This window comes from Ammospiza caudacuta, chromosome 1 (assembly GCF_027887145.1).
Source record: "Ammospiza caudacuta isolate bAmmCau1 chromosome 1, bAmmCau1.pri, whole genome shotgun sequence".
In the NCBI taxonomy this organism is placed as follows: domain Eukaryota; kingdom Metazoa; phylum Chordata; class Aves; order Passeriformes; family Passerellidae; genus Ammospiza; species Ammospiza caudacuta.
This window is the reverse complement of record NC_080593.1, coordinates 15,237,905-15,257,194: the sequence shown is the minus strand read 5'-3', so window position 1 is coordinate 15,257,194 and position 19,290 is coordinate 15,237,905. Positions and strand designations below refer to the sequence as shown.

Below are 19,290 nucleotides of genomic sequence, written 5' to 3'. Positions count from 1 at the left end.
ACAGAAATACTGGAAACTGATTAATCTGTCTCAACCAGAATGAGGGGTCACCAAATCAGCAGACACCAAATTTAAGAAAAGAGAGGCTCACAGAGCAAGTGATAACTCATGGTAATTCCTTTCCAACCAAGTTTACATGGATTCTGGAAACAGCTGTCCAAGCACGTGGATAAAAAGAGAGCTTTGAGCACCACCATACAGACAAGTGACACCACACTCAGGAGAGCCCCAAGCACAACTCAACACACCTGGAGAAGATTGTTGCACCACCATATCTGAGCACTTGTAGAGATAATAAATGGAATAAATGCACAAAAGTTCAAAGATTTTTCTCCTCTTTATTTAAACACAAATACATTTACAGCATGCAGGTAAGTTAAAACTATATGGCGTCTTCTCCAAACCAATTGTTTTAATGCATCTTAAGTGTACTGAAGTTAAATCAGATTCCACAGGTAGACTTGTCCTCATGTCAAATTTAGAGTTACACACAGTAGTGAGTCAGCATTCAAGTTATGTAAATAATTTAGTTGTTCACCAGAAATAAATATTATTTCACCAAGTTCCTATCCTAAACCATCTTTTAAAAATATGATCTAGAGGAACATAAAAATAAGAACCACTCAAAAACTGCAAGTCGAAATAGCAGTGTTGAACATTCCCTGTATAGACTGAATACTTTAATTTACAAATTACAGTAATTGTCCTGTCTGGCTGACCTATGACAGCCAAACCAGAAAGCACAGAAAGTTGTGTGGTTTTTTTTTTCATTTTTTACATTTTAAGAGGCAGTTCTTGGTAAACTTCATAAAAGGTTCAAAATAAAAAAAAAAGTTTAAATATAAAAAGGTGATGTACACTGAGCTACACACTAGTTTCTATTTAATCTAATTTTTTAAACACACCAATTTTCAGCACCAAAACCCATGACAATTACCTACAGGAATGAAACCCCCATTCACAGGCATGAGAAAAAATCCTGCTTCATTTGAGTGTGTTGTTTTTATGATTGCACATTGACAAATGAAGGCCTGAAAACCTGTAGTTAACATTGAGAAAGATGATGGACAGTGCTGATTCCATGATGAGAAATTTAATTCAAAATATGTTGTTGTTTCTTTATTTTTTTCCCCTCATTATGCTGCCTTCAACTGTGCTCTAAAACAGCTGCAAGTATGGAGTGTTCAGCGGCCTTAGTGAAGAAAACTGTCTTAAAAGCTGAGAACTCCAAAATAGTGGGATTTCCAACTGATACACTCAACCTTTAAAAATCAAACTACTAAAAATTCAGACTACTGTAGATATAGAAAAAAAGTGGTTCAAGGTCTAAAATTTGACTATACTCCACCATAATATAAATATTTTGCCTATTTTAAAATATAAAAATTGAAAGTGATTTGCTGTCTGAACAGTCACAGAGTTTCTATTGTTTCCACAATAACTGAATACCCAGCAAAAAACTCAAGCCAGAACAAAAAGTTTTATCAACCAGGTCTGAAAAACTCATTGAATTCTTCCAGCAACACTAAGTTTCTTCTTTCTTAAAGACCTGGTAACTAACTAGTTTCTATACAGAAGAAGGCTGTCCTAAAAATTATAGTGGCTAAACCCTATTAATAAGTTAAGTAAATTATACTATAAAACTTTAAACCCTGGATTCAGCTCAGTGAGACTACCAGAGCTCAAAACAAACAAACAAAACAAAACAGAAAAATCAAAACCCCACGTTTTGTTTTGTTAGCCACTTTACAGGACTTTATTGCAAAGAGAAGAAAAATATTCAACAACTACTACTTTGGACATTTCATATACCTACTTACAAATGAATTACAAATACAATTCAGGGTAGCACTTTATTTTATTGTTATTTTAAACACATGCCTCTGGCATTTCTGAATACATCAGTTTTAAAAAGTTGTGTCCTTTATTTATGTATCTGAATTCATTGGCCTGTTGCTGAAAAAATATTTTTAAATTGAAAATTAAAATTTTAGTCAAAAATTCCAGTACTGTATGTAGTGGAATATAAAGTTACAGTTTAGATTGCCCTCATTTCACTATTACAAAATAGTGAAAGTGAACTGTCACAGATACAGACAAATGGACAGACAGGCTCATCAGAATGAAGCAGAATGTTTTCACTCCACCAGACCATACTGTGTGCAGAACCAGGAACAGGACAGATGGGACAATCCATTGCCAAAGTTCTTTGTTGTAAACTCAGGTTTGTCCTTATTTGTGTACAGTATTTAACTCTAAGTCACCCTGTGGCCGGGCACTGGGTGAGGTAACAGTTACAGAGCCCTGTGCTCACCCAAGCCTTCAGTGTCAGCACTCCAGGATGCTCACACTGTCCAAACACAGTCAGCTCCAATGCAGCATTCCAAAGGAACACTGTCATGCAGAGCGCCGCCCTAATTCAGTGGGACATGTAGTGTTATGTCAAGTGATAAAAATGAAAGTATATTTAAACACTGTTGCACATTCCCTAAGACAATAAGATGTACACAAATTAAGCTAGAAAATTCGAACTAAGATTTTTCTCAACGTACATTCAGCTTGGCACAGTGCAGACTAAATTTAAGACATGAAAGACAAACTGTGTAATAAGCAGAGCTACACTTTAAGTAACATGTCATTTTTCAAGACGCCAAAATTGCACTCTAGTTGGTTTTTTTTGGGAATCAGTTAGCAGAATTTGTAGAAGGGGGAAAAGCTGTACAGGCCAGGTATAATTTATACAATTTTCAAAAAATAATCCTACAGTCCCCAAAAGGAGAGATTATTGTCATGGAATGACTCCCTCTACACAATATCCAATCCTCCTCATGTTGCATTTACTTTTCAGCAACTGTAAATGAAAAAAAAATCACAGAGTTAAGACACAAAAGCAAAGTTATTTGCATTTACAGTAGACTGTATCACTATTTACACGGCCTTTAAGAGCCCAGTTCTTAAACCACTCAGATAAGTGCTAATAAAAAACCCACTTTAAAATAAGAAATCACACAGCACACAAAGCATTTAAGCAATGCTGTCTGCTACCAACGATTTTACAGCACCACAAACTGACTGGGTATGCAATATGGATTGTAATAATGGAGTAAACATTACAGACAGAAAGCACTTAGAGCCCAGCTCCATTTCCCACGACTGTTGCTGCTATTCCTGGCTAGTGGCAACTCCTTGGTCATTCAAGGCAAATGTTATTCAAGGCTGAAGTACCCATCAGTTCAACCTCTTATTTACTAAGAGACATTTCTGAACAGAACCAGGTACCCTGAGTAGTACTACAGCCCTGTTTTCTTTGAACTGGAGAGAAAGCTTGGAAAAGTCAGTCAGCTAATGAAAAGAAACAAATAGAAACAAGATTGACAAACTGTTCTGGAGCCCTTCAGAAGATGAGCACCCAGATTTCAAGCACCTCACCCCATCTTAGATGTATTTCAAACTGAAGATGCAGATAATTAACTAAGGAAATGAAATGTCTAGAAGACATTTACAGACACATGCAAAAGTAAAGATGACAACAGAGAATATAAAGTAAAGCATTACTGTTAGGTGAACAACAGATCAACAAACTATAACACAGATATTAATTAAAAAGAGAGATGATTCTGTAAAGCAACTTAAGCATATTTAATACCATGCAACAAGTAATTACTTTGGAGATTAGAGATGTTTTAAGGTAAGTGTACATTTAATTTCAATTACTGTAACTGCATTTTAGCTAGGCTAACATTTTAAGTTTACTGGACAAGGACACGAATTCTTCCATTAAATAATTCCAAATCACTGACACACAAAGCAGTGTGCAAACACAGTAAGCAAAGTAAATAAATAACATGTAAAAATAGGGAAAATTTTATTTCATCACTGAATGTTTTCCTGAAGAAAATTGTATTTTAAAAGATACTAGCAAGCCAAAAGAATTTAAAATATCCAACCCTTTCTCAAACAGTGGCTACTGTCTTTAACTGGTAACCATCTCCAGCTGATTGTTTCCACATTTAGTTCTACTCCTGCAGAACACCATCAGAATTACCATTTTACAGCAAACACACTTTAGAAGAAAAGCAGCAGCATCTTTAGTCAGGTGTACATTTTACCATTCCTCTGGCGATAAAATTCTGAAAAAAGGAGGAGTTAATCTGACTATTCAAGTGGCTTTATGACACAGAATGAACTGTAACAAACCTAACACAAAGCAGTTTGATCACACATTTTACAAAAAGCTACAGGACAAACTTACACTTTGTCCTGCCGCCCGCCTCCGCGCAGCACAACTGGCTGGCTGTTCTGAGTGAACGCACCTCCGCCGCGAATTGCACTTGGATGAGTTGGAGAAGCTGCTGGATGCTGGCCAGGGCGGATAGGCTTAGCTGCACGACAAGAAATGGGACTTACAAATATACACACAACAGTATCTTGGATTATTCAAATTTACTGATATCATTAGCCAAATGCAATAGTCACAACTGAATGCACTTGGAATAAGAAAACAAGTTTAGAGGATGGCATTGTGAGAACGTAGCAGATTAGTGTCAACTACAACAAACCCTGGAGAACAGACAAGATTTTGCTTTTACTGTTCCCTGTTAAAGCTCAAAAAGCTTCTGATAAGGATTATCTTCACAAGAGATATCTGTGCCACCTAATTTATTACCTTCTGTGAATCCTTTTTTTTGGCAATAAGAACTCAAATAAGACACAACACTAAGCTTCCTGAGAGTTATGTATCAGTAAGCATTCATACTTGCTGTCCTTCTCACATCTCCTTATTGATAAAGTCACTAGGTACTCTCTCTGCAGGTGGTTCTGTGTACCAATCCTGCACAGATAACACTGCTTAATCAACCTACCACCACACAAAAATAAAACTTGCTCTACAGCCAAAGTAAAAATCCAGCAGTTTTGACAGGTTGTTCATAAGCTGCATACACTTAATAAACTGTATTTTCAGTCAGTTTTGCACTTAGCTCTTAACAGAACACACATAAGGTATGTGTAGGACTTCACAAAGTTCTGTAATATTAAAGAGAAGCACTTAAAATTTCAGCAGGCAAAAAAGAACCTACAGGCAGCAGCTGCAGCAGAGAAACACTTCTCAATTACTGCCTTATAGGAAACTGATCTCCAGGAGGACATGACTAGTTCATCTAGACATTTAATCACAAGAGGCTGTGTACCTCAGTTTTCACTAGAGAACTGTTTTCTTGGAGATCATTTGAGAGACAATTAAGACACAAAAGCACCTGTCTGCAAGCTGTCACTTCATGTGACCAAAAAACTTAAACTATTTTGCAACACCTCCTTGCAGACTTGCAGAATATGAGCAAAATTTAACTGCAACACTCATTTTAGTGACATTAACAATTAAGAGAAGTGTATTACTGACTGAAGGCCTTCAGTTCTACAGCTGTAGTGTAATGTGCACAGTTAAGTTCTCCACAGGTCACACACCTTCTTCATCCTCAGCACTTTACAGAGTAATGGTAAGTGGAACAGCAAAGGAATATGACTATTCTGCCTCCACCTACCCACCCTTTTTTCTGTTATTTTCCCCTAGAGAGGGCTGTGGATACTCTATGTTTTGGAACAAAGAACTGAAAAGGTAATTAAGGATGTTTGGATATTGTGGGTTTCTGTCTGCTTCTCTGCCCCTTAAGATCAGATAATTTTTGTTGATATTGTTGTTGAAGGTGATGGCTTAATCTTTCTTGTTTCCTTGCAATACCTCTTTAGTCTTAGAAATTGGAATGGAATTGGAATCATCTAAGAGATTAAGATTCACATGCAGTGTACTGTTTCTTCTAGGAAATATATTCAGGCTAGAAATCTAGGTTGGTAAGCCTTTTCCAAGGCCAAATAAAATCAGTAAAAAGGCAAACAACCATAAAGTACCACCTCCACACACAGTCGGTTAACCAAAATATTACTCACAGTAGAAAATAGATCACATTGATATGTGCAGTTTCAGTGATGGCTGAAAGATCACATATACACAAAAACAAAACAAAAGTAGGAGAGATTAAGCTTTGGGGTAGGGGATTCTGTACTCACCAATTTGTGCTGAATGTCCCCTTCTGGCCATATTCTTGGATCTCACAGCTTCCTTTATACGATCTACCTCCTGCTGGTAGCGCTTGCGGTCGCGAGAAGCGTTCTCTTTGGCCTCCTTCAGGGCAGACTCCAAAGCTTTCACCCTTTCAGCCGTGGCTCTGAGTCGCTTCTCCAGTTTAGGAAGTTCGCAGCGCAGATCAGCATTATCCCGTACCAGCTACAAGCCACAAGTGATTATTTTTGTGGTATCTCCCTTCACAGGGAGAGCCAACCAACCACCCTCCTCACCCCTGAAGAGACAAAGCAGTGGGCTTGCTGTATTAACTCTGTTTAAGCTTTTAGTAAATCTATGGAGGTCAGTGACATTGAGACTGTCATTTGCAAAATCAGTTACTGTGGAAGAACCTGCTACCCAGAGACACCTCTTCCATCTGAGACAGGCAAGCAGCCCTCAGACTCATATATGCAGTCTACACACAAACGTGGATCCCTTTCTGTTTAAATGCAGCTATTTTATCATACACCCACATGTACTTAAAACAGCTAAATAATTTATGTCACAAAACAAGAGACTAAAGTTTTCCTTTATCAAGAGACACACTAAAGATGTAGAAGTATTTACCTACAAAAGTTATTTCATGACCAATAGACAGTTGCTGCTGTAATAATGGATCTGGAGTTGTTTCATTAAAATTTGAAATGAAGTCTCACTGTACCTGCTTGTGAACCTTTGTAAGCTGTTCAAGATTATTCTCCAGGAAGGAAATCTTCTGTTTCTGTGCAGCACTGCCTCCTGTATCATCTGAGTCAATCTCAGCACTCTGCAGGGGGAGGGAGACAGGGGGCTGACAACAAATCTGAACTTGCATAGCCATAAAAATTAAACCAAATAAACATCAGCTCCTAACTTAGTTCTAAACTGAAATTCATGCAGCATTCTCAGAAACAACAAGTTTAACTACAGCACCACATTACCTTTTTCACTCTAGTAGCCAGATCTTGAACAAACAGCTTCCGAAGATTGTGAAGAGTCTGAAGTTCTTTTGCCTACAGTTAAGAACAAGAAATTAACAAAACAACCCAAACAAACTCAGAAAGAAAAATAAAGACAAATATTGACATTTGCTTTGGAATATATTCTGACTACTTACCACAGTCTCTTCCAAACCCTTTAAATCTTGCCTTGCTTGTTCCCGTCTGTCCTGCATAACCCTAAAAGAGAATAAATTGTTCCTGAAATATCCTAGAAAAATCAGAAATTTTCTTTAGAGGACTAGAGTAATTAACACTCTATGGTACAAATGAAAACAGTATTTTGGTTGAAGTCTTAAATTAAAGATGGAACCAACAGATGACACTCAGGCATGGGGGTGGTGGGATTGGGGGAGTTGCCAAAGGAAAAGAGGGATGCACTTTTAATATTGAATACAAACAAGTACATTCAGATGCATAAATTGTAAAAGTTTCTGGAATAGTAAAAGACAAAACTCTTAGAGTTTGCTTTGGAGTGATTATTTGGGGAGATCTTATTCTACAAATGTTCTTAGCTGTGACCAGCTGAAATAAGGATCACGTACCAGATTAAAATTGTTCTCTTTGTTTTCTTTAACACCTCACTCTTAACAAGTTGGCAAAACCAGCAATAAACAACAGTGTCAGTGTACAGGAATAGAACCTGATGATTATCTGTGTACAGAGCTGCTGTCTTGCCAGTTACTCTGAAAGCATTTTCTGCACAGGAAATGCTCTTTCTCAGAACTGTAAGTCAGTGCAGTTACCAAGATGACAGAATACAGGAAAGAAATGTGCACTTTTTTTATGATCTGAGATCAGAACATAAAGTGAAAAAAATGAAGCGTTCCTGTTAACTAGTTAAAAAAACTTCTTTTCCTCTTGGAATTTCTCCTCACTCAGTCAGTTTCACTACTAGCTCACAGTTAAATGACCAGACATTTGATCTAATAAAATATTCTAAATAATGCCACTATCCTATTCATTGCCCAGGATAAATAGTTCCAGGCATCTCCTACAACCTCAAATGGAAAAAAATTAAAGTGCATAATCTGCATTGTTCCTGGTTTGTCATTTGCCATGCACATTTATGATATTCAGCGGAAAACAACTGGATTCAAAAAGTCTGGGGGAGGACACAGAATACAATTTTTAGAACTTCTTTGAAAATCTTTTGAAGAGGAATGTTCCTATACAGAAGGTGCTTTAAAGTGGTCAGTACTAGATGTAGCTGAGCCTACAAACTGAAATAGAAAGCAATAATGTGGGATGTATAGCAAATCTTACAAGAAAATCTGTTGTAGTTAATGTAAGTTTTGTAATCACTGTGGCAGATAGATAAATCAAAATAAGATGGAATCACAAGATCAGAGTACAGTTAAAATTTTAGTCAGTTAAACAGGACAAACAAAAAGGTAAAAAACAAAATAGCAAGCATTATTTCTTGGTTACCAGCACAAATGAGTCAGGTCCCTCTGACTACTTCAAATACCATGATAAAAACCACTGTGTGTTTTAAACATAGCCAAAAAGAACTTTTCAAAGAGTACTTTAAGTATAATGCATTTTTAGCTTCTGTAAAGATAAATTTGTATGCACCAGGAAGGGGTTACAACTGATACACTTAGAAAGATTTCCAGGAGACTAAGGTCAGATTTCTAGAAGCTGAGAATTCTTTTCAAGTTTGACTTGGATAGTACCTGCAAGCAGAATGTAATTCCACTTTTCCACTAACTTTTGAGTCTCTAATTCACTAACACATTGTATTTAGTTCATCAATGAAGCATGCAATGTTTGATTTTAAGAATAAACCAATTAGAGCCACCTAACAAGTTAAATCACCCAAGAACTATAAAAAGATTAAGGGAACACAAGAACCACAAAAAGAGTAAGGGGAATTGTTAGAAGACTCTTGCAGTCTTACAGAAGGCAACACTTAGCTGCAAACTGAAAAGTTAATTACTCCAATCCATAGCATAATAACAAAAAAGCAGTTGTGGCCTTCATATCTTTCATAATTTTACTCCTTATTTTAAGTATTCATGCAGTGCAAAGGTTCTAAACAAGTATAGTATGGTCTTTACAAGGATACCATAAAGTGAGAGGCACTGCATCAGTTGCCACTAGTTGTAGAGCAAGTGTCCCCACACACATTTGTTTCACACGTCACTTTCATTATCACTCACGTAAGCTCATGAAGTTTTCTGCTTTTCTCCTGATCAGTCGCTTTCAGCTTCTCATGCTCAACTCTCAGACGTTCCTGTTCCAGCATCATCTTCTGGTTTTGGCTGAACACAAAGGAAATACTTTATCAGCTGAAGCTCTTAGCCCATTCAGTAACAAAATAGAAGCCAGAAGGACAATTCTGGAGGAAACTCTCACCACTTCCTCCCACTGTACTCTGCTTCTGTACTTGCCCAGTCCAGAGACATTTGGCACCACTAAAATAAAGCCAAATACTCACTCTTGAAGCTCAGTGATGAGCTTCTCCTTTGCATCAACTTCATCCCTCAGACTACTGATTTGTTTCTGATGTGTCTCACGATGGCTCTGAATTTGCTGCTCCACAGCTTGCTATTAGAAAAAAACAGAACATATTAAATGCTCTGAGTTACCACCAGGCTTCACTCTGGGGGGAATTTGGGTTGTTAGGGTTTTCTTCTTTTTTAAGCAATGAAATTACCTCACCTTGACTTCATTTGCAGTTTGAACCTTATTTAAGTGCTCTTTCTCCATTTCATGGACCTTTTCTAGAAGGGATAGAGAACAAAAAAAACCATTCAGCCAGGTATCTACACAATCACATGGATGATGGCATTGATTTCCCTTCCCTTGCCAACACCTTACAATTTGGAAAAAGTCCCCTCCCACCACAAAAATTAATTAAATTAGTAACACCTTTAATCCTATCAATAACAGTTCTTTCAAGCAGCAAACGTTTTACCATGGATTAATGCTACATGTTTAGTAGCAAAAAGCCTTTCTATAGCTCTACCTTTCAACCTAAACAGAACAGAGCAATTCCCACTTTATATTTATCACTATTTTGTTAAAATAGTGGTGGTGGGTGGGGTGTAGGGAGGCAAGTCCTACCCTGTGCTCGGAGTTGAACTAATTCTTCATTAAGGGAATCCACAGATTCTTCCAGCTGCCTCTTTTTCTGTTCCACATTCTGAAGATATTCAGTCAGTGACTTGATCTTGGCTTCATGCTTGTGGAATGAAAAGATTCATTTGCTTTGGAACTAGGTACCATGGAATTACATCTGCATAAACGGTTCATACTTATTTTTTACACAACAAGTAACCTCATCTCAAAACAAAAATGGTGCCAGCTAGACTCTTAGAACAATATGACTACTCAAGTAGATCTGTAATGCAGCCTTTAAGACAATGTCTTTATTCTGGGTTGGAATGAAATACATTTTTGGCTGGGAGATGTTTTGAATGTTAAATACTAACAGAGGCAAGAGAGGGCCACTGTATTTAGAAAATTGCCCTGAAATGTGCATCTCCTGATTTTAAAAGAGATGATTATCTGTATGAAAAACAATACAGAAATATTAAACTGCATGTCTAGATTACAGTTTTCAGAAGTGTTAGAATTCACATTACTTATCTTTTCTAACAATCACATTAAAATGGCCTTTCTCACATTAGAAATAAATTTAATCTGCTATACAAACCTCCTGATATTTTACTCTGCTATTACCTCTCCCACTTCCAGCCTGGGGCATTAGCAGGCAGAGTGCCCACTAGCCACTGCTTCTGTAAGACTTGCATTTGTAAAGAATCCTGTGATGGAGAACACACAGGCTCCAGTATTTAATACAAGTGCTACAAAAGCATTAGCAGGCTACAGATAAATTACAGGAATTCTGACTTCCTGCCATGCAGAATTACTTAGAAGCATCCAATCTGATGACAGTACTAAGGAAACAGCTGAGTCTTATGGCTGTTCACTCACAGTGTGCTTTGTAAGGTGCCAAAAAAACCCCTGCAACTTTTTTTTTTTCCCTAATAGGTTAATGAATTTAATTTATAAAGAACACTGTGCACTGTAGAGAAATATTTACCTGTGAGATCCGGAGCTGGCAGGCAGCCAACTCCTTTTCATTTTCTTCCATTTTCTTATTGCTTTCAGCTTGTGTGCCTTCTAACTGTTTGCAACGCTTCACCATTGTTTTCACTTCTGATTTCATTTTGCTAATGTACAGCCTTGCAACTGTGAATTCCTCATCTATCATGCCAGTTCCCTCAGGCTGCTGTAAAGGGTGGAATAGCACATTTAGAAAGCTCACATAACAGAAGTGAACTAACAGTGCACTGGAGCATCTTAATGCCCAGGACATATCCCCAGCCTCAACTGATAACCACAGAACTTCAGAAAAAAAAAAAAAAAACCAAAACAACAAACTTACATTTTGGTATTAAAGTTTTCTGATTGATTGTTGAGAAATTTGTACAAAGATAATGAGTTGCTTGAAGAAGTAAATGCAATTCACAATTTATTTCTAATACTGCTCAGAATGACTTACTGCAAGTCATTCTTGCCCTACAGCCATCTTCTAGACTTATCTTTTACTTCATGTCCTCATGCTGTTTTTAATACAAGTGTCATCCTGATTGTCACTGTAAGTCAGTATTAGATTTCCAAGACAATGCTGTTGATTATGACCACTTCATACAGCAGTTTGATAACAGGATTGAGTAAGGGTTTCACTGAGAGAAGCACCCTGGAGATCACCAACCATGGGCAGATCCCAGTGTCCTTCCAGATCAATGTATCTGTCCTGGAGAACACAGGTAAGCAGGGCTGGAGACACTTCCTGTGGGGGAGGTGTCTCAGACAGATTAGTTTAAGCCATTGAACTTGGGGAGGTTTCTGAGCTTTTTCTTCTCAGTGCCCCTGCTGAGAGCTTTAGAGACAGAACTCCCCTGGCCAGCCATGCCCAGGGACCTGGCCTGCCTGTGACTGCCCTAGTGCTCCTGTGTAGAGGCCAGATGGGCTCATCACCCTGGTCACCTCTCAGCATGCCCTTGGCTCTCATGGGTATCAAGTTTCTTTGGGCACTCTGTGGGTTTACTTTGCCAACCAGTGGGGTCTGCTGTGTTTTTGAAGTGCTTTGTTTGAAGTTCACACTGTCACAGCACTTGTATAACACTGCTTCAGAAAAAATGCATAATCAAATTCTGTCTGGGACCTGATTAAGTCACAATACAAGGAATGGAGAAGCTTATGTCCAAATTATCAATATAGATGAAGCTTCCTATGGTGGTAATTTTTATCATACTAAGAAAATGTCCCCACCTATCCACAATGTATGTGTTTAATACATGGCACTGAAAACAGCAGTGATTAACTCTTACCTTGACATCATTATTTCCTACTGCAATTCCAATCTCTGCAAGATCCTTTAGTAAGGAAGCCATCATTTCTGTTGCTCGTTTCTTCTGATGGTTGGTCATTTCTTTAAGTTTCTGAAGCTCTGCATCTATACTGGCTAAAGTGACCTACAGTAAAAGAAGTTACCCTTGATTAAACAAAACAACTCTTGTTCTTGGAACTAGTGTCATACTATTTACAGAGCACCAGCATTTCTTCTGAAAGAACTAAAAAGTACTGGGGACAGAGACCTTCAACTCACAAAATCTTAAAATTCTGCAACAAAATTAGTGTTAACACTGTTAAACAGCATTTAGAGTTATATACAATTAAATATTGCAGGGAATCACATTTATAGAAAAGGGTAAATGGACAGCAAGTCCAACAGTTTCCACCATACTTTGGTAAATTAAAACAATTTCAGTTCTATCTATCTGCAGAGCTCTTAACTCTTCCCTACTTGCAAATCAAAAAATGAGAATACTCTTCCAGTACTGACATTTCATAAGCACAATACTTATTCTTGAGCACTTTTTCAGCTGGTTTGAGCTGCTGTGGTTGTAGTGGCTGCAGCTCAGAAGCTTGCATGCTCAAGAGTCTGCTATTAGTCTGCATCTCAGACAGAGATGCCAAAGGATGTTTACTGCATGGGTTAGCAGTGCCAGATTGGGATGTCTTCATTTTATGACACCTCTGAACAGTTGCTTTCTTGCAGATTGAGTTATTCATGACACTCACTGGATGTTAGTTTTAATATCTAGAATCAGTACCTATAACTAAAAACTACACAAATAAAGCAAACAAGAAAAAAACCCCATCAAAAAACAAACCATACACTTCAGAATCATACACACAGAGCAAGCCTATTCCAAGAGCCTTTAAATGCTGCTCATAAGACTCTGACTTTCATAATTCTCAGACTTTGGCCAATCTTCATGTGATGTAAGTTACCAGTTCAGAACATTCAGAAGATTAAAAAAAAGTTTCATGATCTTGTGAACTTCAATTACATCACTAGTGCTCTCCCATGTCAAATGTTCCTAACTGAAAATTGGAAGACACAGCCACTAGAAGACTCAGATCCTCTTATCTTTGAGAACAGAGAAGAGTGAGACTTGTGTCATTGATACTGTCTGCAATGCCAGCAAACACGCTGATCCTTTCCAGTACTTAGAATTTTAGGACAGTAGGTAGAGTATTAACTGCTTAACTTAAAACTCATTGAGGTCTGCCAAAAACTGGCTACCAAAACTGTCAGTTCAGAAATGTAAGGAGGATGTCAGTTCAGGGATGTAAGGAGGTGCACAGTAGCCTGTGAGACTGAAGCTGCATCTGTATTTTAACAAGGGTCATCTTGTGGAATACATCCCCAACTACTCCTTGCAGAAAGTAAACCAAACTGCTCATTTTTGAAGGTATCAAGGTAAGTTATCTCACATTCCAAACACACAGCAGGCAAATACACATTCCTTTCAAGAGAAACTGCAGCATGCTCACTGCAACTTCAAGATTGGAAGAAGCAGATTCTTAAGTCAGGATTTTCCCATCTGCATCAGAAAGGCAAACAACACCAGAATGTAATGAAAGTTTTAAGTTTTGACACCTAGGATATTTCTGAACACACTTCAGGGAATAAAATGTCACAGGCACTAAAAAGACAAGCACTATCAAGGTAAATAATCACCATACATTTTTTCTTAAGCTTACAGGTTTTAGATAATCATTCCCTGCAAAAATGAAGTAAGTTTTAGACTTAGGATCTCATTTTCCCTTGTGAAACATTTTCAAATGACTTTAAAAACTACAGGTAAGGCAAGAAAGTCACACTGAAGATTATGAGTAATTTCTTATCCCAATTTCATACCGATTTTTGATTGAGTTCATCACTAAGCAGTTCATATTCCTTTGCCTTATCTTCTACTTCCTGAGACTTCTGATCATAGTTGACAGCTAATTCTTCAAGGGCTTGTAGCACCTCCTTCACTTCCTCTTTAGAAGCATCATTTTCAGCCTGAAGGCGATTCAACTCTGCTTGCAGGTTGTCTTGGTCCCGTCTGGTTGATGCCAGAAGCTGCAACATTGACAGAGGTTTAATAAAAATACAACAATAAATAATCATTAAGAAAACTCCACACATATCTTGAATTTTATTAATGCTTTTAGCTGTACAATAGCTTATATCTACATTCCCAGTGACTAGCTTCATGCAATAAAGATACCAAGAACAGAATATAATGAACAACTAAATTCACCATCTATATTCACAGTTCTTTAAGTCTTTAAAAATGGAAGTGATTACAAATGAAGACATAGGAGTAGCAACTAGAAATGCACATGGAATATTGCAAATTCTCAAAAAAGCCACTGAACACTACTCAGGAGTCTGGAATTCTCAATAGTCTAGGGACTAAACTTCAGCATTTTAACACTTAAGTGCTGAAGAATAACTAGACAAAGGATACAACTGCTAAATAAGCAGATTTATTTATTTAAATTAGATTCAACAGTAGCTCCAACTTCCCTAGTCCTTAGCCCATTTCCTTCTGAATATGCACACAAAGATTACTTTAGCATTTGTGGTATAGAGAAATAATTTTTGTAATATTTTGGCTAAATGAAGTTTTCATTATTAATAGGAATTTCCTCTCATTAATTTATATCCCTGGCAACATGTGCATAAAAATAATTTTAATATTTTAGCAAGGATGGTGTGAATTAACGCACAGATACTTCCCTTTTCATTATGGGCCAATAGATTTCCCTCCTCTCCCTTCCCTCTGTGTACAGCAACTGACCAGAAGTAAACCTTAGAACAGATTTCTTACATTAAATCAAGTTACCTTCAGTTTTGACAACCTGCTAACTCTGCATAGGGAAGACAACTGCCTTTGCATAAAATACTTCCATTTTACTTCCTGGTCATAAACTGTGACCTATTCCAAATACCAAAGATTTCTTTAATGGAAAGACAATGCAAATAAAATATAGATGCAAAAGCAAAACTCACCTCTTCCTGATCCAACATTTGTGTCTTCAGTTTTTCTACTAATTGACTCTGCTGATTAATTTCTTCATCCTGTAGTTGAAATAAGACTGTGTTCATTAAACTGACAAATACCACTCAGAAAAAAAATAATCTACAAGATAGCAGACATAAGGTATCTAACTTTTCTTTATTCCAAGACAATTACACAAAAAAGCAGTAAAAGTAAAAAACAATTCTTCTCACTGGTTGATTCATTAGGCTCTTAACCTGGCATGTATGTGTAATTCACCACGCTTCAGAGACAAAAAACTTATACTTGTGCTTTTGCAAGCCTTCTCCAAGTTGTTCTAAGGACAATTAATTGTTAATTAAAATATTTTTTCTATTCAAATACAGTACTACTGCTTAAATTTGAGATTTTTTAAATTTCAAATAAAATATTCAAAACATAAAAAAAGTGTCTTCAAATTATTAATTTTCCCTCATCTATTGTTTTCCAACTAACAAACAATACTCCCTTAGCACCAGGTAAGGCAACTTTGATTTATCTTAATCAGAATTAAGAGGAAGTACTCTCAGCAAATACTTAAACAAGCTGAGCTAACAAATGAATACTGGCAAATTAAACACAGAATCACAAATAAGCTGAGCTGGAAGAGACCCATCAGGATCAACAAGCCCAACTCTCAGCCTTGTACAGGACACACTGAGAGTCACACCCTGTGCCAGAGAGCATTGTCCAAAGGCTTCTGGAACTCCATCAGGTTTGGTGCTGTGACCACTTTCCTGGGGAGCCTTAGTGCTCAACCTCCCTCTGGATGAAGGACCTTTTCTAATATCCAACCTAAACCTCCCCTGACACAACTTCAGGCCATTCCCTCAGGTCACAAGAGTGAAGAGATCTGTACCTGCCCCTTGGCTTCTCCTCCTGAGAATGATGAAGATGCATTACACAATAATATAGTTCAAGACATATTTTCAAGAGATCTTACATTAAGAAAGAATGGCATACCTTGTCATCCAGTTGTTTGTAAAGTTTGGCAATTTCTTCCTCACATTTCCTTCTCTCAGCATCAGTGAAATTGCCAGTTACTCCAATTGTGGTAGCTGGTTTATCATTAATAACAGTAATATCCTTGTCCACTGCAAAAGCTTCTAAGTTGGCCTTCTCCTTGTCAAACTGTTCATCAACTGGTACAGTCTCCCCTTAGAAGTAAACTTAATTTTAGTACAGCTAGCCATGACATATTTCCCAAAAAATTACCCTTGAGAAGTATTCCATATTTCCTACTAACAGTTTTACACAGTTCATAAGCAATTGAGTTCAGCTGATTACTTGGTAAAAAAAACCCAAACAAACAAAAACAAACAAACAAAACCCCACTAGATCATCCAAACTATTTCCTGCTTACTACAAAACTATGAGCTCCAAACTACACATCAAACCTTATCTTCTAGAAAGTCACCTAATTTTCCCAGAAGACATAAAACTCTGTCTCCCTTGGCACTGTTTTACTAGGTAGTCACATTTACTTTTACATTGCTCTGCTTCTAATGTAAAATCTTTTCCATTACACATTTATCCTTTCAGGTTCATAAAGATTTTTCTGATGAGAACACTAACTTCACAGAGAAGAAGACAGAACATACCAAGGCACTTCTCTAGTAAATTAAACTAAATTTCTTAGTGCTTTATTCAAAACATTTCATGCAGTCCTTGGAAGGTATAGGCTCTTTCCAACACCCCAGTATCTGATGTTAAGTATAGTTATTTCAGAATATTTACATTTCAGGTGTGGCCTCATACCAGCTGTATGAAACAATAAAAAAACCCCAACAAAAACAAACAAAAAACCCCTCTACATCCTACCAAACCTATTTCAGCAAACTCATTTTTTTCAGACTTTTATCAGGATGTGGTGCAGTTGTCAGATTGCAAAATCATATTCTACAGCTGCGAAACTCCAGAGTATATTTGCATGACCTATGTTCTCTTTCCTGAATTTATGGCTTCACTATTAACTTGCATTTTTCCAGCAACTTGAACTGATAAGAAGTTAATCATTCAGGAAGAATTAACAGGCACATATTTGATACTGTCAGCAACTTTGGGGTTTGGATGGGTTTTTTGCCCATCGACATGTTTGAGTTTTAAATGAGGGCATGATCTTGTAGTATTGTTTTGAATCGGAAAACCAAAACAAAGGAAACATTTTACTTAGTTTCTGCACTTACAAATAATATCAGTTTTTGTGTCCCCCAAAATTTTTATTTTACAATGTAAGTAACTCTAGTCCTGCTAGAAAACTAAGTGTTGATCAATCTAACAGGAAAACACTTTCAGACATTTTTGTCATAACACGATTATTAGAAGTTATTTCAGTTGCAATAAAGTGAAAAATATAATGCTCCAAAGCTGACTTACTCCTATAGCTTTAACATCCTTATCACTGCCTTGCATAGTGCTCTCAGCTATTTCTGGTAGCCTGAAGACTAACTCAGTGTGTGTTGTCTTGCCTAAAGTTTGCAGAATAATAATAAACTTGCTTCTCACCGTTCCTCCATCTGTTGAGCTCATTTTCCAGCCACTGTATGGTGTTACGCAGAGTCTTGTTTTTCTCTTTTTCCTTCTCATACTTTTTCTTCCACTGTTCTGCAGTGAGCTCCACATTCACACAGACTGTGTTCTTAATGGTCTTTGCTCTACACAGAGAAAGCAAAAAGCTCTGAAAATTTGTTTTTAAAGAAAGGAATTAAAGGTTACTAAATAACATGTTCACATATCACTAGTGAAAATATAAACATTCCCATCTCTTCCAAAACCTTATTTCTATTCCCTGTCAAGTTACTATTCTTTCATTTGGATTGATACAACTGTCAAAGGACAGAGCAACACAACTTTTGGAAAGCTGAGAAATCTCAAGCTGATTGAGTTGGAAAAATTAAGCTGCATACATTCATCTGAAAGAACTGAGGTCAGGACAGTTGTACACACTTTTGAACAACAGTATTCCTCATCTAGCAAACACTGTCCAATGGAGAGGACACTTCTAGCATGCAAGCCATCTGGCTTATCTAATAAACAGCTCATTTCAACCAAAAGCAAAATCTTAGGGACACATTACTACTAAGAGAGATATGCTTTTCTACTATATTATACCATTATTACATAGCCTTCAGTTACTACAGCTGAGGGCTTCAGCATAAATTTGATATCCCTAGGAAGTTGAATTATTGCACTGGACTAACTGTAGTGGCTGAGACAGGAATGCACTCTGTTAATTCCCGAAAACACCAAGAGCACAAGTTAGTGAAACTACATAGCTGCAGCTGGTAGACACTTTCCAGTACCTCATTCACTAAATGATAAAAGGAAAAGACCTCCTACCTTCTAAAATGAAACCCAAAAGCTCCACTGCAGAATGCAGCCATTACTCCACGCTAACTATTCACACTCTGCCAGATTTCTAATCTGATCTATTTTCCATAATACAAAACTTCTCAGAGAAGAGCAGTAGGAAACTATCTTGTTGGACTGAAGTGGCAGAGGTGCACTAACATCAAAGACCAGATGGACTAGCAAAACACTGACTGGTTTTGGAATGTGCTCCACTAAATGGTGTGATTCAATCCAGTGTTAAGAACTAGAGTATAAAAAAGCAGCAACAACAATAAAATGGTAAAGAAAAACTACCTAACAAAGTACTTAATTGGAATGAGTATGTATAAATTCAGTTACAAATGACACAGGAATTCACAAGAATCATTTCAAAGTTTACTGGAGTGTTAGATACAGACCAGAAAACAGGCTCTCCTGGCAAATAAAGTTTCAACTTACAAGGGGA

At 37.2% G+C, this 19,290-nt stretch overlaps 1 protein-coding gene across 1 annotated transcript in view; it reads right to left on the bottom strand.

Annotated features, from left to right (window-relative positions):
* Nucleotides 1-318: 318 nt before the first annotated feature.
* KIF5B (kinesin family member 5B) overlaps nucleotides 319-19,290 on the bottom strand; it is a 33,674-nt gene continuing 14,702 nt past the window's right edge. Inside the window, exons 11-26 of the mRNA XM_058820263.1 lie at nucleotides 18,000-18,148; nucleotides 16,458-16,651; nucleotides 15,467-15,535; nucleotides 14,324-14,530; nucleotides 12,444-12,587; nucleotides 11,150-11,338; nucleotides 10,168-10,285; nucleotides 9,763-9,824; nucleotides 9,539-9,648; nucleotides 9,261-9,362; nucleotides 7,215-7,275; nucleotides 7,039-7,110; nucleotides 6,780-6,884; nucleotides 6,064-6,280; nucleotides 4,253-4,382; nucleotides 319-2,851 (exon numbers count right to left, since the gene is read on the bottom strand). Coding sequence (XP_058676246.1) covers nucleotides 2,845-2,851; nucleotides 4,253-4,382; nucleotides 6,064-6,280; nucleotides 6,780-6,884; nucleotides 7,039-7,110; nucleotides 7,215-7,275; nucleotides 9,261-9,362; nucleotides 9,539-9,648; nucleotides 9,763-9,824; nucleotides 10,168-10,285; nucleotides 11,150-11,338; nucleotides 12,444-12,587; nucleotides 14,324-14,530; nucleotides 15,467-15,535; nucleotides 16,458-16,651; nucleotides 18,000-18,148 — 1,936 coding nt within the window. The 3' untranslated portion in view covers nucleotides 319-2,844. The remainder of the gene's footprint in view (nucleotides 2,852-4,252; nucleotides 4,383-6,063; nucleotides 6,281-6,779; nucleotides 6,885-7,038; nucleotides 7,111-7,214; nucleotides 7,276-9,260; nucleotides 9,363-9,538; nucleotides 9,649-9,762; nucleotides 9,825-10,167; nucleotides 10,286-11,149; nucleotides 11,339-12,443; nucleotides 12,588-14,323; nucleotides 14,531-15,466; nucleotides 15,536-16,457; nucleotides 16,652-17,999; nucleotides 18,149-19,290) is intronic.